General features: G+C 38.7%; 2 protein-coding genes across 3 annotated transcripts in view; one reads left to right on the top strand and one right to left on the bottom strand.

Moving 5' to 3' along the window:
• The window catches only part of LOC6582033 (cyclic AMP response element-binding protein A), a 17656-nt gene extending 3203 nt beyond the window's left edge, over nt 1–14453 (bottom strand). The window contains exons 1-3 of the mRNA XM_032731167.2: nt 13409–14453; nt 1839–2052; nt 13–605 (exon numbers count right to left, since the gene is read on the bottom strand). Of these exons, the coding sequence (XP_032587058.1) occupies nt 13–605; nt 1839–2052; nt 13409–13465 (864 nt within the window). The 5' untranslated portion in view covers nt 13466–14453. The remainder of the gene's footprint in view (nt 1–12; nt 606–1838; nt 2053–13408) is intronic.
• LOC116803651 (peritrophin-1) lies at nt 9007–22325 on the top strand. 2 transcript variants are annotated; one of them, XM_044010056.1, is made up of 4 exons: nt 9007–9090; nt 19375–19705; nt 21151–21868; nt 21932–22325. In XM_044010056.1, exons 3-4 carry the CDS (start codon nt 21299–21301, stop codon nt 22133–22135), a joined length of 774 nt encoding a protein of 257 aa, XP_043865991.1. In that variant the 5' UTR covers nt 9007–9090; nt 19375–19705; nt 21151–21298; the 3' UTR covers nt 22136–22325. The 2 variants fall into 2 exon arrangements, with proteins under 2 accessions (XP_043865991.1, XP_032587065.1); XM_032731174.2 differs by lacking the exons at nt 9007–9090; nt 19375–19705 and having other exon boundaries at nt 20253–21868.

Genomic DNA, 22325 nt, shown 5'->3' with positions numbered 1-22325 from the left:
AAACTGTCTCACCTTTTGGTCGAAGAGCAGCTCCGTTTGTAAATTGGCCAGGTTGAGGCTCAGCTGCTGGGCGCTGCTGTTCTGTGAGTTTGGACTGGCGGGGCAGCTGGAGTCGGGCGACATGGGCTCATCCTTGATGATCGCCTCGTCAATTTCAATATCCGAGCAGATGTCCGGCGATATGCTGCCCTCTCTGGCCGACGACACCGACGAGCTGCAATCGTTGTCATCGTACATATCCGCTAAGTGTTGAGGTAGTTGAAAGTGCTCCAGCGTCACGTGCATCCCATTGCTGCCGCTGCTGCTGCTCTGGCCGTGTTGGTGCTGAAGCTGGTGCTGCTGTGGCTGGTGGTGCTGGTGGAGCTGCTGCTGCTGATGTTGCTGCTGTTGCTGGTGCTGGTGGTTCAGCTCAGTGGCTCGCGCTGTGCTCGCCGCCGCCAACTCTGTGATGGCTGTGCTCAATGCGGAGCTCGCACTGGCGATGGCTCCACTCGTGCTGCTCAGCATGGCGCTGCTGCGACTGTTTCTTGCGGGCGGGTGTAGTGTTAGGCATTTGGGATCGATGGTGATGCGACCGTTGCCAGAGTAACACTCGTCATCCATATCTGCAAAGGAGTGAGCAAAGGGGAAACACTTAACAATTTTCCACACGAATCAAAGGTCTGCTCCAATTAAGGGAACTGGGGGAACTGGGGGAAAAAAAACATATTTTTCTCTATGCCAACTTGATAAAATAACATTTGCCATTTGTCACAACTGCAAAATGTGAATGCATCAGACTAAGACTGAAAACATATTTCCATGAGGCATGACTAACAGAACTTTTGTTTATAGCAATCATGTATATCTATGAAGAACCGAATAGTGAAAACTTTCGAAGTTGTTTTGGGATTTGTAGAACAATTATAAAGATCATTTAAATTTGACTGTTTTGCTTAAATTCCTCTAATGTCACAAGTGGAAAACTACATTCAACATTTTGCCTTTGCACCTAGACAATTCTCTTGCCTTTGTATTTTAATCATAAGTTGAATCAAATAATATCTGAATAAATATTTTTGCTGAGCAACCTAAATTTATTGAATTTCGCCTTCTGCTATGGCTTGGCCTAGTTGGCAAATATTATACAATTATTTGATATTGTTCTCTGTAACTATGCAAACAGATCCAAACATTGGATCTACTTGGATCAACGAGCTGAAGGCATACGCGCGCGTCAGCAGCTGCTTGTGGCATGCCACTTGTGTTTGCATTTAATACTAGCTATGAATGTTCTATTGTTTTTTCAGTTACGTTTTTCTCTTCTTTTTAATAAATTTTAATTTTATTTACACAGTTGTTGTACAGTTTCCATAAAATTACAAATAATAAAAATTAAGAGAGAGAAAAAAAAAAACAGGCCAACAGCAATTATATATACCCTGCGCCCATATACATACATACAAACATATATACGGGAATATTACCAACAACAATAACTGATATCGCGTCAAAGTACAAAACTTCATGCACGAGTACTGCGTTAAATTGCTAAATGCTACCGCTACAGTTAAAAAATAAAGTAAAATAAAACACAGAAGCTGCTCAACTGTGTTTTTGTTGTTGTTGTCATGTTTTGTCGTTCACTATGTACATGGCCTAAATTCACAATGGAGCCACCAACTGGCAACTGTATTTGTCTTGTCTAGAGCCACACAGCCACAGCGTGAAAAACTCAAGAAAACGTTAACTCAACCGTTATCCCAAATAATCGATAGTATCTATTGCTTTATTCTTCTTCTTTTTATACATTAAACAGAAATCCCCTTCCCAATGCGATATCGATAACAAATACATACCATCGATTTTCGCCTGCAGGCTTTTTGGTGAATCGGGCAGGGAATCACCATCGCTGTTGAGACTGTAGGAATGCTCCGTTTTGATTGGTCCCGTGCCATTGAGCAGCGCATCGGAGATGAGCTTATCGTGCAGTATGACAGCTGGATCCTTGACATCACGATCGTAAAACCAATCGTGCATATCATGATCACTGCTAATTTTCAAGGATTCCGTCTGTAAAAAAAAAAACGCAGCAAGAGCAGCAGAAAAAAAGAAAAAACAATAGCAAAGGTAATTAGTAAATGAATGAAAAACACGGCATGGGGAGTCGCAGTCGTGTTGCACGGCGATAGCGCGCACGCTTATATAACTTAGGAACAAAAGTGGAAATATATACATATGTACAAATACATATTTATACATTTATTTGTGCAAACAAGAATACAACAACAAATACCCTGAAAATAATTTAAAAAGCGATTCGCACGAAATGCTGGCACACGTAAAACCAAAAACGCAGCGATACAGATATACGACTCATGCAGATAGCTCAGTACAATAATAAGTACAATATTTTTAAAATTATATACATACACATATTCACATACATACATATTTAAAGATGGGCAGCCTTGCATACGTCTACGAAGTCTGTATTTGTATTTTTGTTTGTCAATCTTATCAATGGCGACAGCGGCACTATCGTACCCTTGAAATTCTCATAGATTCAAACAAAATCAAAATAAAAGTAATTTAAACTTTATCAATTCATAAGAACTGAAGTGGACAGGGCATTGCAATTTTGTTTCGATATTCTTTTAAATCTATGTCAACGTTGGCAAACTACTTAAAAAGTGCGCCTTTCTGTCAGACATTTCGATAAGCTTTTAGTTGTTATCGTTCTCTCTGTATCTATTTTGCATGTCCTTTGGACAAAACCATCGATAACGATGAAACTCTACAAGCAATTTTTGTTCGCCGCTCATCTCCAATTTTGCGACACTTGCAAAAAGCAAGTAAGAGTAAAATACAAAAAATGTGTAACAGATTAATAAATTAAATTTAAATGGATCGCATTTTGTGGTGCCGTGAGTGCGATTAGTCGCAAAAAACCAAACAACCTTGAATAACAGCCATGTGCATGTCGAGAGCTGGATGCTCATCATCAAATGCGATTTGCAACAAGTGTTTGTTTGTTGTCTGCCGCTGGCCAGGAACAAGTTTGCTTCTTCTTCTACTCCCAAAATATATAAATATCCAGAATGCGAAATTGGCCGCGATGATGTAATCTCAATGTGCCAGTTTTTGACAAAATAAACGTTCTTAGAGATACATATACATATGCATGTATGTGTGTGTGTGTGTGTGTGTGTGTGTGTGTGTGTGTGTGTGTGTGTAGAAAAAAAGCAAGACATTTTGAATTTACTTAATTGCTGTAAACAAATCTACGGCCATAAATTGTTGACCTATATAAATGCGACACTTTCTGCATGAGAGTAAGTGTATGTGTGTGTAAATTGTTTTTGTAACTATACACATATTCGTATGTATGTATGTATGTGTGATTGTAGCATGATAAAAAGTGCATGTAATTACGCTTGGCTTTAAAAGCCCATTAGTATGTAAAATATATATTTTTTTGCCTCGACAAAAAATGCTCACATTCTAAGCCACACTCAAATGGGAAATCCAGTTTTGGCCATAAGAAAAGGGAACGTCGTCGTCGCGGGCACTGCCATACATACATGCATGAGTGTGTGTGTGTGCGTGTGCTGTGTGTCAGCCGGCTTGCGTGCTGCTACAGGTATGAATCTCACTCTCTCTCTCTCTCTCTCTCTCTCTCTCTCTCTCTCTCTCTCTGTCCTATTCGTCTCTTACTCTTTCTCTCTGCGCTGTCTGTCTGTGTGGGTCTTCTTTCAAGCTTACCACTTATTCGTACTCGGCATATAAACTTAAACATTGATTACCGTTTGCACGCGTGCATTGTATATGCCTTATGTACATACAAACATACATACAAATGTATGCTTATGCATGTAAAGGCATTCACTGGTATGCGCGAGGGTGGCTTTAAAAGTATTCGAGCATTAACGACACTAACGAACGTGACGTGCAATTGCGATGACATTTGGTGATCGTAAATGCGGCTTGTGATGAGACCTGCATCGATAACTCAATGTAATTGCGATGACTCTCGACTTGAACTACATAATTGCATTCCAATATAGAGAGACGCACTGGCATAGAGAAGAAAAGCTGCGGAATGTTTTCGCAAGCCACACTTTATGATCCACCCTCGTTTGCATGTACATACGTCTGTTTGTATATCCCTGCACAAGTGCTTTCTCCATATTTTAGCCGACTCTCTGCAGCGGCCAAGAATCGGCAAAGTAGCAGCGGCAGCAGAGAAGCGTAAATAAAGCGTACAACTGTGTTAGTGTGTATGTGCTGTGCGTGCCTTTAGCGTATATATGCATGTATGTGTGTTTGTGTATGTTTATGATGAGTTCAACGAACCTTGGAATTGTTGAGAATTAGCAATTCTTGAAAAATGTTACCAAAACGGGCAACATAAACACACACAGACAGAGACACATATACAAAGAGATATTGTGGGGAGCTCGATGATGAAAGAAAGCCAAGAGACAGCAAAAAATAAATGCTCACAGGCATTTCACGATGCCCCCTGCTTCCCAGCTGTTGCTGTTGCTTTTGCTGTTGTTGATGCTGTAGATCGTAGCAAAGCGGCGCTGGGGGCCAAGTTACGAACAAATCAAAGATGTGGAGCATCGGTGAACAGTTCGTTTGCTGCAGGTTTCATGTGATCTTTTCTTTGTCTCTCTCGCTGTCTTCAGGTTCGATGAAAGGTGAAGTCAAGTGCTACCTGCCCTCGAGTGTTCAGCGGACACTTAAGCCGCAAAAAGCGCTTAAGCAATAGCTTAAGCATCTAATGATCATCACACAGATTCATATATCGATTGTACGCTTGGCTATCGGTGGCAAACCACAATCGATGCAAATGAGCACCTGTTGCACACACGTGCAACGCGACGTATGCATTTAATGAGAACGTTTTCCATATTTTTAACGTTTCCAAATCTATTCAAATACAAAACTCTAAATGAGCCGCCGTAGGGTTTTTAGATTTAACATATACATATACATTTGTACATACATATGTATGTGTATGTATGTAAATACATACTTATCTGGCCGACATTAGCATATCGCATTCGATCCATTATACAATTTTATTTAAATTTATTTTTCTGATTTTTTTTTTTTTTTCGTAGTTTCAGGCAAAGCAAGAAGGGTGTAAATGACAAAAAGAAATGAAAAAAAAAAAACCAAAGCAACAAAATACAATTTCATAAAATAATTAAACTGGTTATAGTTTTTTTTTGTCTTTCTTCTTTTTTTAGTTTCGTATTGTCTATATGTATGTCTGTATATGTATATATTTCGATTTGTTTTTTTTCGCTTGCTCCACAAATTGGATTGATTAAATAATGTTGCAGCAAGCGAAAACCTTTCACATTTATAAAAATGCACTTGTGTGAGTGTATGCCTGTCTGTGTACATGTGTACTTATGTTTGTAGGCACACACACACATACTTAACTGACATATGTATGCATGTATCGGTTTGCTTTGTGTGTTGTGCACAGCATTTTTAGCTGCTCTTTATTTCTTTTCAATTTTAATGCTTGTCTGTCTCACCGTCTTTCTGTTGCTACTACTACTGCTGCTTGCTACTTCTTCTTCTTCATCCTCTTCTTCTTCTTCTTCTTCAACATCATCATGATGTTGATCATCGGCGTAAAGTGAAAGGTGCTCCCACAATTCAAAAATGCTTTTTAACTTGAAAAATTGCTACGCTTTGGCTTGCGCTTTGGTTTCGACATTTGCCTGTTTCGCTGGCAGTCGAAAAGAGCGTGGTAAATGGTAATTGGTAAATGTAAAGTGGCCCAAAAAGAAAGTGGACGAAACAGTAGAAGAATGCTAAAAGGCAACCCTGGCCGAAGTTTGTTGATTGCCTTTCAAATGCTATTGTTGCAAATTAATGTTGAAAAAAATAAATTTCGAAACTTATTTATTAGTTTTTTTTTTCTTTTTGTTTACATATTTTTGCATGGTTTATTTTTGGCCATGTTAATTAACTAGCTCCAAATGATCGATGCTTTTAATTTGCTTACGCTTACATAATGATCGATAAATAGCATATGCACGATTGTTATCGACAAGGCAGCTGACCTTCTCTAGGACAGTTGACGCCGCACGGGCAACCCCTATGGGAGCCAAATTGGCAACAATTATCAGTCACATAAGTGACGATATTTTTTTTACCGTATTATAAATATAACCAAGTTGTTATATTAATAGTAAATACAACAAGAACAACAACAATTAGTGCGATATGGCGTGGGCGTGCGTCCTATGCGGGCTTAACCTTATCAAATGGCAAACACATTGTACATATAGGTGTGCGTGTATGTGTGTGTGTGCGTCTGTTTGTAAAGAGAAATGTACGCAAGCAGCAAGGCGCCCCTGACGTAAAAGCCACCCGCCAGTTAACCAATTCCCCACAATTCCGACAACAAAAATATTCGCAAAACGGAAATGTTGTGAAAGTTGCGAATGGGCGCACAACCCACGCGTGAAGACTCCAGCCAGTAGCCATGGCCACCACCATTTCGGTGGGGTCCTCCTAATCGCATGTTGCGGCATTGCGGTTGCTCTATACTCTACACAAGTGGCTAAAGCGGTTGACTTTGACGCCATTCACTAAACAGAAAAAACGCAGGGGCGAAATAGCAATAAATAAATAAATAATTTAAACATCGATAGCCAATAAGACGGAAGCAAATTTATGTAGATCAACGCCAAAAAACCAATTGATCAAGTGAGCTTTGTGTTAGCAAACACACAGGGTGACTCACTTAGGATCATCAATATTGTTGACTGAGTCACTTCAATAAGCATTGTCGATTGGCTTGATGTTGTGGGAAAACGGTAAAATGTTGCGATAAGCTCAATTCCAGAAACTAATTACTAATTGCGATGGGCTTTATATAATGGTTCCATAAATAGTAACACTTCCGACTTCTTTTGCATGCAAATTACATTTATTTTTATAATTTTTTTGAGAAATAAATGCTTAAATAAATTTTGTACATATATTACTTTCGAAATACTAAACTTCTCGCACTACCCTCGTGCCAAGCTATTTACAGTTAATAATATTCTTTATATAATTGGCATATTCGAAATAATATGCATAAGCTGCGATAACAATTTCCTTTTCTTGTTTAACTGTTCCCTAGAGTCCTCGCCAACTGGCTGACATAGCTAATGAACCCTGCATATCGCCTTACATGCCATTTTCACCCTGTAATAAGCGTCAACTGTTGCACAACTTGTTGCCATCGCTTGCTGTGTTACACTTATCGTATAACACTTCATTAACGCACATTGGAGACAAAACAATATGGTGCCGCCCACGACATAGTCAGACAGACTGCCACCGCCTCCAACACACAGCCCCCCGCACATCCGCTCCTACCACCTAGTCGAGCAGCTTGTATTGTAAATTCCATCTATGAATAATTCACACAGAGCCTGTCAACTCCTTGCTCTGCTCTGACATTGACGTCAAGAGTAAACTAAACAGCTGGTCGCCTGCCTGCCGGCCGCCCACATACGAAAATCGTAAGCATATGGACTTAAGAGCAGGCTGCCTTGTGCTCTTTGCACTCGGAGCACGAAAAGAGAGCAGAAAAGCGAGCAGCAGCAACAACACTCACAGAAGCAACGGCAGCAACAACAACAGCAACAACGGTAAATTGTGCAATGCGCATCCTGCACTGCGCAGCGCGTGTAAAATTCGCATGAATGGACGCGAAAGTTGACTCAATGAATGATGTGGGGGGAGTCCTCTCTCGTTCTCTTGCTGTGCACACTCTCTTTCTAACTGTAATACGATGATACTATAAATGTGCATGTGCCAGCATATGTGCCTGTGTGTTTGTGTTGATGTGTGTATACAAATTTAATTATGCGCGCTTTTGCCATATGTTTGAACTTTTTTCATAGAAATGTGCCACAAAACAAGCCACAAAATTTGCAGTGTTGCCATCATCGCATGTCTTTTGTTATTTTTGGCATTCGCTTTGGATTTTTTAACCTGTTTTTGCAGATTGCAACGCTCATTGGAAATGTCAAAGTTAAGCAATACACACGCACACACAGGCACAAACACACACACATACCCATACATGTATATAAAGTTGAGCTTTATGCCATATTGAAAGTATCGTGCACACACTCACACTCAGACACACACAGAGCACATACATAGCTCGAACTAGTTATTCAAATATGCTGAACAAACCGTCTCTTGAGCCACTGTTGCCAAGCACGTTTTTCAGTTTTGTGGGTTCTCGTATGCATTTAAAATAGCGGCGCGCTGCATTAAGCCGTTAGAAAACTCAACATAACCTCAAACGCGCGCAGACACACACACACACACACATGCCTCGTTATATGCATGCATTTGTTAACTGTTCTTTCTTGGCTCTTGCCGTTGTTGTTGCTGCTGTTTCCGTTAAGGGTGTCAAATGAAATGGTTAATATTATTATATACGCTCATAGAGCTAGCAAAAATTTGTTACAATCTTTTTGCTTATATCAGCGAAAGTTGTATTAAAAACACACACAACAATTATAATTGTTTGTATGTATATAAATAATGGTAAGCTCTGTGTTTAAATAAACTTGCTGACTTATTAACTTGAACTTGTTTGTTAATGCTGCAATTTTCTTCTCGACTTGACTTTTGGTCTTACCAATTTTGCCCTGCTCAACGGTTTATGAAAAAAAAACTTCAGAGTCTTCGTCTGTGCTTCAGCTTTTTGTCTTCTTTCTACTAATTTTTTTTTATTGTTTTTTTTTTTTTTTGTTTTTGGTCAGCATTCTTTTGTGAAGGCGATTGCCTTTTTTTCTGTTGGCTGTAAGCTTTCGTCAAGCCAAGGTAATAATTTGTCTGTACTTCTTTAGTTTTTATTTCTGCATGTTACCAAAAAATGTCAAAAAAAAGCTAAGAAAATGAGGAAGAAATTATAGACCAAGTCTAGTCTTGGCTAATTGAATGTTGAAACGTCTTCACTTAGTTCTTTCTTCTTCTTTGTAGATTTTGGCTGCAACTGTGCTTTCAACTCGAAATTTCTTTCATCTCTTATTTGTTAAATGAGCTGAAACCTGACCTTAAAGGCATGTAAGTTCGGCCAAGTTACTATATTCAATAATATACATAGAATATAGCTAAGCAGATAGTTTCGTAACCTATCCTATAGATAATCTAGTCTTGCTTAGAAAACTGAGGGAGTATATTTGATTCAATAGGAGCACTATCAGAATACCTTTATTTAAATATCTACAGTTAGTTTCTATTGGTTTCTTATTGAGAACAGCCGTTAATGTGATTCATAAGGTGAACGCTCGATAAATGAAAATATCTAAATGGTTTTACCGTTTTATAGAACAGACGGGCAATCAGTGCGACTCACTAGACGAACAATGGATTACAAATCTTGAGCTATTCAATTATTTAATTATTTAAGTATTAAGTATTAATAGTCGATAAACAATCTTTACAATCTTAATCGTGTCAGCATTATTTAACAACAGACTCTAGCATAAATTACCCTAAAATAATATATTTCTGTACAAAGATATATAAGCTATACATTATATGTATGTTATATAGTACCAATGGTACCACTTTCCATAGAAGTGAACAACCCTTTTGTAGCAGCGTTCGTCTATGTCTAAAGAGCCTAGTACAATGTATGTATGCATCTACGCCTACATCTACATCCACATCTTCATATACATGAATGTATATTCATATATAAGATTAATTTGGAATGCTGTCTAGCGTAACGTTTTTGTTTCCAAGCAACACATGTACGGCCTTATCGTTGAACGAAATGTTAAAATAGAATTTCGTTTTAGCATCCAGCAGCAATATGTCTAAGTCCTTATCAATACAACTCGCAATACAATGCAAGCAACAGTGGACCACTATAATGAATTACGGGCATGGCCATGGGCATTATGTGCTCCAAAGTTTTTTCAAAGGAAGCAACTTTCGTCTAACAATATCCAAAAAGTTGCTTAGTTAAATTAAAAACTATTTTTTAGAGTTCCGCTTGGGTTTAAAGATAGAGCCCACTATGAAATAATTTATCACATAGTCAGATTTTTACACATATGTACGTATATTTATTACTATTTTTGATATTATGATTTTATTTTAATTTTAAATATTTACTTTAATTATAATAAAATTGTAAACTCTTAAGTTCAGGTTTAGATAGCATCCAAAATAAAATTTTTAATTTATTTAACTAGTTTCTGTTTTATCTTTAAAAATCACTTCGTGTTAACTTAGTATTTTCTAATATTGTTTCCATTTACTTTGAACTCTCGTAATTACCAAAAATGCTAATTATTTTTCAGAATATTTCTAATTATTCAATAATAGTGGAAGTAATCTCTATGTGTGTGTATACTAGAATACGATCAGTTACTGACAGCTCTGATAAGCGAGCACTTCAATCAGGCAGCAATGATAATCCCCAAAGGGGGTTTTTCCCCTTCGCGCAGTCTATTGACAGATTGCGCTGATGAACCCTAGTCGAGCGAATCTCAATAAAGTGTTAAAAGTAAAAACAAAACAAAAATAAAAACAATATTTCTGGAATTTCATTGTTAATTTTTCTGGTTTTCACTTTTATTGCGAAGTAATTCCGACGAGGTGGATTATCTGGACTTATTTTGTTGTTGTTTTAGCCACTTAACATGCGGAAAAGTCCCAATGCAGCTTTATTTACTATACAAATACAAACATATATACCTGTATATATATATCTCTCATTTTCTTATTTATTGTATTCGCGTAATCAAAACTATTTCTGGCCTTATCTCACACTTGGCTCCTTTTGCTTTTTTTCGGTTACAAAATGGGCCTGTGATAAGATTTTTGATATGACATGGCCAAAAAGCGGGCAACAAAATTTTCAACGTCAACTTGAAACGATGATAATTTAAATTTTATAGAAATTTTTATAGAAATAATGCCAAAAGTGAAGTTCAAATGGGGGTCCCGTATGGGCCAATATATTATGAATATTTATTGTGCCTTAGACATAGTACACAAACACACACACGCACACACGCACACAAACACATGCATATCTGTATGTGCGTGTGTGCCTATTGCAGTCTCTGACGTAATCGAGGGCGCACGCCCCGGGTCTTCACAACGGCATTCTGCTTACGGCGGGAAAAACTGCACGCGCGTTTTCCCCGGGAATTTGTTTGTGTTTTAGATTGTCTTTATACTCTGCAAGCGTTGTGATTTGTAATGGGGTATATTGACTGTATTCAAGGGAATGCAACAGGTATATCTACCTCTTGTATATTTTCGTGACGCCTAATCTAACCTTTTCTATCTTTTCGATCTAAGATGTCAATAAGCCAGAGAGTATGATCTGCTACACGATAGAAGCTGATTATCAAGGTCGTTTCATAGATTCTTCTGCACATCAATCCAATTCTAACATATCTCAAACATTAGAAGAGCAACAGTCATTCAATTTGGACCAGAGAACCCACCATAATCAGGAATATTTCCTTGGAAACGTTCTCCGATTCGTGCTAGCTCTATATGGTCCTTAGGGTATTTGTTAGTCTTTCACTGTCCTCTGTACTTGCTTTTTTTTAGCATGAGCCTATTTCGGACTGTGCTGCATTATCTCCCGGCTTTAATGACACTCACGGTCGGGCGTTTTTGTCAGTTTAAAGTGCAGTTGAATAGAAGCAGAAGAAATAACAGAAAAAAAGTCATTAGTTACTTTGCATTTGGGGCAGCTGATAGCAGCAGTTCGTCTTATCACTGCAGCGCCTCAGCTCCCGCCCTCTCACACAAACGCCGTCTCTCTCTCTCCCTCTCTCGCTCCCTGTGTGTATGTATGCCGTAATAGATTCTTTTAGGTTTGGAGTCTTGTAGTCAGTCGTAGTACTCATAAATGTACGCTTCCTCGGCCGGCGACATGTATTCATTACTGTTTCCGCAGCGATAAGCAGGCCTCCACAAATGAGGCTCAACGAAGAGCAGAAGAATACACACACACACACACACACACACGTATTCACATATATATTTCATTATATTCGAACTACAAGTGGTAAGAAATGATATTTTTGCTCGCTCGCTAAATGATAAATTTCTTTAGACATTTTGTTTTTTAATTTCTTGGAAAACTTCAATTATCATTATCAGAGACACTTTCGTAAAAGCAGAAATAGTGCTACCTATGTACCTAGCCCCTTATCGCCCTTCCCCATGTAAATGATATTTGTTGTGGTTGTTGTTGTTATTGCTTTTTGAACATAAGAAATCACTAAAGCATTATTTGTTTGCTCTGATGCTAAGGCAAGAGAGTAGCTGAGATATCTTGAGAAACCTTGGAGCGTTGCCTTGCCTAGCCTAGTATTCCATGCCATATCATATCATATCAAGACATTCTTTTTGTTTCAATTTTGGCACGTTCCCATTCGAAATCAAATTCAAATAATAATAATAGTGTATCGATCAGCGAGCTGCGTGCGCTGTCGTATATCATAGCTAGGGCCCGATATAGTGGGGCTCGATTAGATTTGCCTTTAGCCAGGTGACTGTCCAAGACTCTGAACTCAGCACTTTAGAGAGACACACGGCCGGAGAGACAGACGGGCAGACAGTTTTATTAGGTTGTTTTATTAGACGGGTTTCTGTCTCTGTGTGTATGTGTATGTATTTTGTCAGGTCTTTAAGTATAGAAACTCTTTAATATGCAGGCACGAAGATCATTCTGTATTTGGAAAGGGCAAATCAAACTGGACGCAATTTTAATGTTACCTCTCTATGTAAGCACGTTTTCTAGCTGCACAAGTTTTGGGTATTAGATTAGCAACTCTGACGTATTTTGAATGATCTCTCTATGCGATTCTCAGTATTGGTAGCACAGTTTCGAGCTGCTAAACCGGTATATTATTACACTAATTGATTAGGCGCGAATGACGCTAAATACAACTTTAATTAATTCACTCAAATTGCCTCTCTATATGATTGGTATCCAGTTGTCAGCTCAAACTTTAGCTATTTAGTATATTTAGAGATCAACAGCAAGTATGTATTTGATATTATTAATAATTTTCTCTAACTGCCACCTCTCTCTGTGATACTCATGAGGTGCTGGGATGTTTTCTAGCTGCATACCATTAACAAATTTAGCTTTTTTCACTCAAAAAAGATTTGTTAATGCAATTTCATGACGACATAACATTTTTTTTTTCAAATGTCAAGAGGTTTACATTTTTATTACTACAGTTCAAAGTTATGTAAACAACTGAAGTAGTACGTACATATACATATATGTATATACATATGTTTGTATGTATATCTGGCTTTTATTTAAGATCGTTTGCTTATCGTATCTGATTATGAAATATAAAAAAGCTGATAAAGCTTTGGACATTTCGCTTACCGGATCTAAATCGGAGTCCCATATATCTTTGAGGTCGCCATCGTAAAATGAATCCATATTGAGGTTTTGCTCTTTCGTCTCTTTTCTATTTCGCGCTCTAAGAACTTTTCAGGTTTTTTCTTTTATTTTTTGTTCGACTTTCGTTCCAACTGGTTGCAGTCACACAAATTCTTATTTTCTATTTTCCTCAATTTTTGCTTTGTATTTAAACACTGTATATGTGTGTATATCGGTGTATATTACTGATAAATTCATTAACTATGTTATATATATAGATATATGTGTGTTTGTGTTTATACATATAAAGATTTCTGGCTAAAGTCGACAGCAATTCTGGACGCGCGTCTTTATAACACTTATTAGGGCGAAACCTGTTGCTTCCAAAGAATGTTTTCACTTGACATTGTTAAAGTCTATGTGTGTTCGTGTGTGTGTGTGTGTGTATTGAGCGAGCGAGTATTTGTGTACGCGTCTGTGTATGTGTGAGTGTAGTTCTAACTTGGTTTACAACTTGTAGCTGGATTTAACTTGTTGCACGCGTTTTGTAGGGGGCTTTCTTTTGTTGGCTTTTATTTATTCTATTTTTTTATTTTTTTTAGATTTATTGTAATTATAAATTGTATAGCATTTAATCAAAACACATTCGATTTTCACTAGATTTCCATAGTAAATTGTTATTAATGATTATTTGTAGTTGTGTGTATTTAGATTTAATGATTTCAATTTTTGTGTTTGGTACAGCAGCACATTTCCATTTCCATTTGCATTTCTATTTTGATTTTGATTTTGATTTCGTTTTCCATATGGCTGGCGTTGGCCATGTATAATAACATTTAAAATGTGTAGTTAATATCATTAACTGTTGCCGCTATTTTAATTGAATTGTGTATGCTTCTATTTACATACTTATACAATGCGCACATACACATATATAGATTGTATATATGTATGTATATCTACATGTATGATTGGTTAGCACAATTAGAATATTGTCCGTAGTGCGACTGCAGCCAAAAACGGTACTAAACTAAATGTCGGTGAAATTCTTGTGAATGCGAACGAACTGCCAGCAGCAGCCGCAGTCATCGTCGACATCGTCGTCGCAGATACGCTCTCTCTCTCACAGACATACACACACACAGTGAAGCAAAAGAGCGCTGTGAATGACTTAACGTACATTCGCTAGCTCCCTCAACCGCGCTCACATTGTTGCCGTTGACAATGCCGGTTGCCGGCTTGCTTGCTTGCTGCGCCGCTCTCTTAGTTTAACTTTCACGCTCTTTGCTCATTGTAAAGTGAATGTAAGCAGGCGTCGCTCGTCGCCGTCTCCGTCGCCGTCGTCATCCTCGTCGTAAGCCGGCTTTGACGTCAAGGCAAGACTTATAGGAAAAAACAAAACAAGTTTCTTCCGACGTTGACGTTAGCTGCCACTGGAGCTGCTGCTGCTGCTGCTGTTGACTGTTGCGGCAACATTTGTTAACCTGTTTTTTTTATTATAGACTCTTTTTTGTTGTTGGTATTTGATTTGGTTTTCCCCCCTCATGCTCTAGCGCACTCTGCAGCTCTCTAGCGCTGTGGCCGGCTTCGTCGCTGCCGCTTAGCAACACTTTGCGCTGTGCTGCGACGTCGACTGCGACGCCTGCGACTGCAGCAAATGCTGCTGCTGATCTTGTCAACTTGACCAAGTTATTTGAACTATGCGCATGTGCAGTCAACGTCTAGCTGGCCAAGCCAGTCAGCTAGCCAGTTAGCCAAGCCAAGCCATAGCGAGTTGGCTAGCTTTTGTCATTTGAAGGCTGTTTGCCTGGGCCCGGCTGCAGCGACGTCAGCGTCAACGCTAGCGGCAGCAACAGCAGCAACAGCACTGGCATAAAGTGAATGTACTTTCAAACCAAAGATCCGGTTTAAAGCCAGGCACAGATACAGCGGTGATGACGACGGCGATGGCGACGACGTTTTCACAAATGCTTGTGTAATACATATGGAGAGGCAGAGCCTCAATACACATACATACATTTGTATGCACAAATACACATACAAACATGCATATATACATATAAATACGTACTTACGTACGTACACACATACATACATATGTATATACTTACATATTGAGAGCTTTGGCTACAAATTTTGTTGTGTATTTGAACAAAGCTAAAACCCATATGTATATCGAATTGTTGGGCAGGCTTACAGGCTAAAACCGGTCGCCTGTTCGTGATTATCGCACGAGAAAATAACAAAAATTAAAAAGTCCCCCTCTCCCGGGTGCGGGAAAGTCTCAAATATAGCCTGGTGCCTAGGCAGGCGCAGAGCAGAGCAAAGTAGCGCTGCGCAGCGCACAAACCGAGCGTCGACGTTAGCCCAGATCAATGAGCTTTGATAGCTCGGGCAAGACGCCAGCCGCCCCAGAGATCTTTTAATATTTAACGTACACACACAAACACACACACGGACACAGAGCTAAGTACATGCAGACGCGAATCATTGAGAATGTGCATTGTATTCGTGAGTCTATATAATTTCATTTTATAGCTGCAAATATGTATGCGTGAGTATGTATGTGTGTCTGTAATAATTCGTCATGCTGGCCGCATTTGAACCCGCATAGCTGCCAGGCCGAACCGAACCCGAACCCAGCCAGAGGCCCAACACCGCCCCTAAAAAAGCAAATCGAAAACCAAAAACAACTACAAAAACACATCAAATTATTTTTTGCGCTCTTCACACGCCTTTTCGTTTGCTTGTTCGCTCATTCGCTGATTACGCTCTTCTCTAGCAATTTAACTCTCTTTGTGCGCTCGCGCGCGCGTTCTCTTCTCAATTTGCTTGATCGTGCGCTGGCGCTTCAAGTGGATTTTACAGTTATATAGTATAGACAGGCATGCATAAAAAAGAGAGGGCGTGTGTCTCTCTGTGCGTGTGCATGTGTGTGTGTGTGTGTGTGTGCGTGTGCGAGAGACACAGTCTTTGGCTGGCACAAATATTTTTCGCGCAGCGCTCAAGTCTTTATTATTATTTTATATTATTTGATTTGTGAATCACAACAAAAAGCCGTAGATATATGGGTGTGTATATAAGTGTTTGAGATTATATGTGTATGTGTGTGTCTGCCTTTGGGTTTCACTGGAAAACAAGATACATTACGTACATACAGTATCTGTTGTTGTTGTTGTTGTTGCAATTTAGGTGTCGCCGCGGCCGTCGGTGTCTGTTGGTCTGCCGCTTACTGCGATTCGCATGTTGTTTATCTGCATCAACATTTTAATCTGTACTTCACTTATTCAACAGCAACAAAATTAAATAAAAACAAAACTAAAATAAATAAACTTTTTATTTAGATTAGATTTAAATGCCAAATTGAAGAAAAAATGTGATAATTTAATGACTTCCTTGATGATAGTTAGAAAAACAATTTGTCGATCTATAAGAATTGTTATAGAAATTGCTTTTTCTTTAATTGTTTTGTGTGCTGCTGATATGACTTCGCTTATAATTATATTTATTATATGAAATTATCATATCTCCTAAGTGAGCCACAGCTAATGAGGCTCACAAAAAGGTTCGCAGGACAGCTGATTTACGAGCCGTGCCTTCATTAGCTATTCGCAGCGGGCGACAAATATCAGTTCATGGGAAAAACCTCATTAGTTTGCCAAAAATTGTTGAGGAAGCTATAGATCAACCTGGCGCAAAGATAATGCCAGCGCCCACTTAGCTGATAAACCTATCTAGTTTTCATATTACTCGAGACTTCTTTTCGAGTTCTGGAACTGAAATCGAAATTGAAATGGAAAATTTATTTAAACAATACCTTTTGCTGTTCAATGCCTATAATTAGTTGCATTGAAACGCAGCTGTGCCTGCAGCTTTTTCATTTTTCTTTCTTGTTTTTGTGTAATATTTGATGATACTAAAGAATAAAAACAAGAAACATATGTCAAGCAGCTAAAAATATGTTTGTATTTACGCATGTTTATCTGCCTTTAGATACACTCACGATCTCTAAGGAAATACCTACCGAAATACTAATAAAAGCTATTGCTTTGGCCTACTAAGTATAACAATTCATAAAGCTTTGGAGACTTTATCTTCAGTTTTTGCTAAAAAAAAAAAAAAAAAAAAAAAAAATAATTAAATAAATAAAGAGCAAAATTCAAAAGAAAACAAAAATTAATAAACAAAATTTGGGCTTTATAAATTTGACATAGTTTTGTCATTGTCTGCAGAGAGCCTAATCTCTTGACTATGTATTTTTGGGTATCTTAGCTATATCTTTTAATTCGAACCAATATAAGAAATTAGCATAGTCAAACTTCAAAATTCCTTAAAGTAAAAATTCCCATTTCATTTACCTCACTCTGTGTTAGTTTGCTCATTCTACATCTCTTTATATAAGTTCTCTTAGTTGAGTTCTTTTCCTTGACCCAAACACATATTGTTCTTCATTTGACCAACTGACATGCTTTCAAAGAGCCTTCAAGCTACCCTGAGCTGAGAAAAATATGCGGGCTATTAGGCTGTACGGGCCTCATTTATAGATAATCATTCCCTGTTTCTTCTTCTTATTATTGTGCCTTGCTTAGCTACTAACCTTTACTGTCTTCTATGTACATATATGTATATATACAGTATATATTTGATCATCATCTGCTAGATTTACGATCTTCCCTTATAGAACCTTTCATTTATGATCTTGACGTGATAATTTGTAAACAATATACAATTTATTTGCATTTTCTATATATATAAAAATACATTATTTACATGTTCTACTATTTATTCCATGTTTGCTTGTCATATTTATATCTGTTTATCGGCCTGTATTGTATGGTATTCAATCTTAGTCTAATCGTTCTCCGATTGCTATTCTCCGATAATTACCAGCTACTTATAGGTATTTATGCTTCTTCTATTTAATTCATATTTAGCATTTACTATTTATACACCCTATCTATCATTTAGATAGCAGTGTTTTCAATCTACATCCATTTAACATTCCGATCAATTTTTACCGATCTCTGCTTTAAAAACTTCTAGTGAATTTCGTATGTTTGTTTTTGCTTGTAGTAGGTGTGTTAAATATAGTTAATCTATCTATTAGATAGGAGGGTATTTAATCTTCGTCAACTCGTGAGCTACGATATTTTTTCTGTTCTCTAAATTGTCTTGTATTTCTTTGTTTATCTTGATACATTTGTCATATCTACTCCAACCTGGCAGAGCATTTAATCTTCGTCTATTTGTCTCTCGATCAGTTCTGTTTCCCGGTCTTTTGTTAATACATTCCATATAATAAGCCATGACTTCATTATGAACACAATGACATTTTTTATTCGGCTCCCTCAGGACTCGCTCTAAAGTCATAGTCATTGTCAACAGCTAGGTAATATATATATATAAAAAGATATATATATATGGATATATAATACACACACACACACTACCACACACATACGCTCGTTTTCAGTCTTAATATAAATGTCTTGTACAAGCTGTACAATGAAATTAACACATGCTTGTAAATAAATGTACATGTGTATTGTAAATTAAACATGCAGTTCACTGATCGATCCATCTATGGCGCACACACACACACACACGCACACACACGCACACCTTATACCTGTCTGTCTGAGTGTGTGTGTAAACATATAAACAGATCTCGGTAGACGTTTTGCCGACTTCGTCGACTTTTACAACTGAGTCCACAAAGCGCATGCATTGATCAGCCTTTTGTGTTGGCTCGATCGTGTCTTTTGTCCGATCTGTCAGTGCATTTTATAAAAAGTAAATATATTTATGTATGTGTACATAGCGTCGATCTATGAAACAAAATTGGTTACGTTCGCACTTGTTTAAACAAATATCACTACACGTGCAATACACATATAAAGGTCTTACCCTCTCCCCCTCTCTCTCCATCTCTGTCTTGACTTCATTTTTAATTTCTGTTTGCCTTACAGGTGCACAAAGGTGATAAAGTCAGCCAACGGAGCAGCAAGAGCCACCGATCAACTACCGCCCGGCCCGGCCCGGCAGGCAGGCAGGCAGGCAGACGCTCTTGTCTTATCGTATTGGCCAAATGCTTGACAATAAATTAGATTTTGTGCAAATTTAGAATGAAATCAAAAATAAAAGCAGCAGCAATGCATTAAGTGGATGCGCTCGACTGGGCAATACCCTGCAACATAACGGTCTCTATCAATTTTGTAGACTAAGCTGAGTTTATAGATCTTAGCAAATCGTAATTCATTTAGAGACGTTGAAGATTACGAAGTGGATCGATCAGAGCTGGTAAACAAGATTTCTTAATATTTTGTTAATATTGTTAAATTATTACAATGTTAAGTTCTTTTCTTTCTCTCTCTCTCTCTCTCTCTCTCTCTCTCTCTCTCTCACTCTCTATTCATCTATCGCTTCCTCTCTCTCTCTCTCTCCCCAGCTCCCTCTCTTCCCTTACTCATTTGCATATCGCATATATACCCCATCTGCTCGCTGGTAGGGTATTGAAAACAATATGCCATCCACTCGAATGGTATTTGGCCTGCTCCCATGATGGTGCAAAAAAAAAAGCTATTCACATAATTGTGTGATTTATATCACAGCGAATAGCGGGAAGAGCGAGAAAGTTCGATGCAAACTGAACGAATTGTAGATGCTCTTTAGCTAGATGAAATCGCATTGAAACGGTTTATGAATCAATATGAAGTGAAACCAGAAAATAATTGAATGAATTTCAGCTTAAGTTTACCGTTGTCTAAATACAAGAACTTTCACAGTTTGAAATCAAGTTTATTTTTGTATATATGTATAAATATGTATATATATATATATGTATAAATATGTATAATATGTATAATCTGGAATATTTAAGTCAATAAGCAACCAGATTTGATGCAGCCTTGACTTATAAATGAATCTTTGTAAAAATATATCGGAGGATCTAAATAAACTTAAATCAGATTCGAATCGTTTAAGCTCCGTGTCTGAGCTAACAAAAAGTATTTGCCAAAAGTGTAAGCCGAACCGGTTCAAGTCACGCATTTCTGTTTATACATACGTATATGAAAATAATGAGTCCTAATCAAATGAAAGAAATATAAAGTAAATAAGCTCTTGAACACATTGAACCGCTGTAATGGGCAATTCCTGCAAACCATAAACCGAACCACTGATAAATATCTTAAGGGCTTAAAGCTCTCAAAGAAACGTAAAGGCCCTCGAGGCACCTGTACCGAAATAACTATATATATTTCATCATATGTATTATATACCTTTATACCTATATACATATATATACATATATACAAGTTGGGGCACGTTTTGGTCGTCGGGCTACCGACATAAGCAAAATACGGCCAAAATGCTTCGCTGTGTTGAGGTCAATGATTTCTTTCATTTCACGCTTTTGGCTTTGGCCAGCGAAGACGAAAGAGAAGAAGAAGCAGAGGACTGAAAACACTTGGTGAGCATATATTGAATATTAATTAAAAGAAGAAGCAGAAGCAGAAGCAGAAGAAGCATAGTTTGGTCTTATGTAAACAACGGAGAGTGTTTCGACTTGCAGAGTCTGTATGGACCAATCGCCTGCTCCCCCCTCACCCTCATCCTCACTCCAAAACAGATGTAATGTCAATCGATGACATAATGTCATATAGATAGTTAGTGAATCATGCAAACTGATTTCTGATTTCAGACTCTGTGATTTTTTTTATTTTTCGATTTTTTGATTTTTTGAGGCCATGCTGATAAGCAGAGCATTCAATTAGGCTAAAAAGAAATGCATGTTCGGGCCAAAATGTGTTTTGGCCATAAAATCGAGGCAATCGCTGCAAGCGGAGCTCAGTTATCATAACATAGTTGAGATCGATCGATCAATCAAACGAGATGCATAGAGCGTGTCTATATAGTATCGCCGTCGTGGTCCTCGCCTGCCTGGGCTGTGTGTGGGGCGACGTCTTTGAGGAGTGCGCCGATTCGGAGGCGGAGACCTTCGTCGCCAGCTGGCAGAACTGTCAGTCGTATGTCTACTGCAATGGCGACGATTCCATCATGGGTGAATGTGAGGATGGGCAATACTTTGATCCGGAGTCGGGCACCTGTGATGATGCAGAGAATGTCAAGTGTTTTCTGGACGAAGTGGACGAGCCCTCCACGGAGGAGGAGGAGAAGGAGGAGGAGGAAACCGATGAGCCGGAAACACCGGCCGTAGATCCCACGCCGCCCACCATGGAGACGCCCACACAGGTGGAGGTGGTGCAGGCGGCGCCCGTCGTCAAGCCGAGCTGCCCCATCACCGACGATCCCACCCAGGTGATCTTCATGGCCAGCAACGACTCCTGCACGGACTACTACCTCTGCTATCACGGCAACGCCATGCAGATGCAGTGCACCAACCAGCTGCACTTCAACGTCAAGACGGGGCAATGCGATCTGCCCGAGAACGCCCAGTGTCCTGTAAGTCTCGGAGAGCTCTGGCTCTACCTTTTCGCGGCCTGACTAATCGCATCTCCATTGCAGCTGGACCAGTTTGCCCCCCACAAGTGCCTGCCGCACATGACGGACTTCTTTCCGCATCCGGACAAGTGCAGCTACTTCTACTACTGCATCAAGGGCTTCCTGACGCTGCAGCAGTGCCCCTTCTACTATGGCTGGGACATTGAGCGGCGCAGCTGCGTCCAGCTGAACGTGGCCAAGTGCTACGGCAATGCCAGGCGTGCGTAGGGCCCTAGGAATCTTGGGCAACTTTGTTACCGAGAACTTTATCTTAAAAGAAAAACCCAAAAAATGTACACTGTTCAACGAGCCAAAACTTTTTTCGACTGAACAAGTTAAATACCCTGTAATTAGATTTAAGTAACAGCTTTTAGCTTAAGTTTTGTGAACCTTTAATAAAGCCGTAAGTTTCACTCAA

The sequence above is a fragment of the Drosophila mojavensis genome, unplaced genomic scaffold, assembly GCF_018153725.1.
Source record: "Drosophila mojavensis isolate 15081-1352.22 unplaced genomic scaffold, ASM1815372v1 contig_74, whole genome shotgun sequence".
Taxonomy (NCBI): Eukaryota; Metazoa; Arthropoda; class Insecta; order Diptera; family Drosophilidae; genus Drosophila; species Drosophila mojavensis.
Note: the sequence above shows the minus strand (reverse complement) of the source record. Positions and strands in the feature narration are given on the sequence as shown.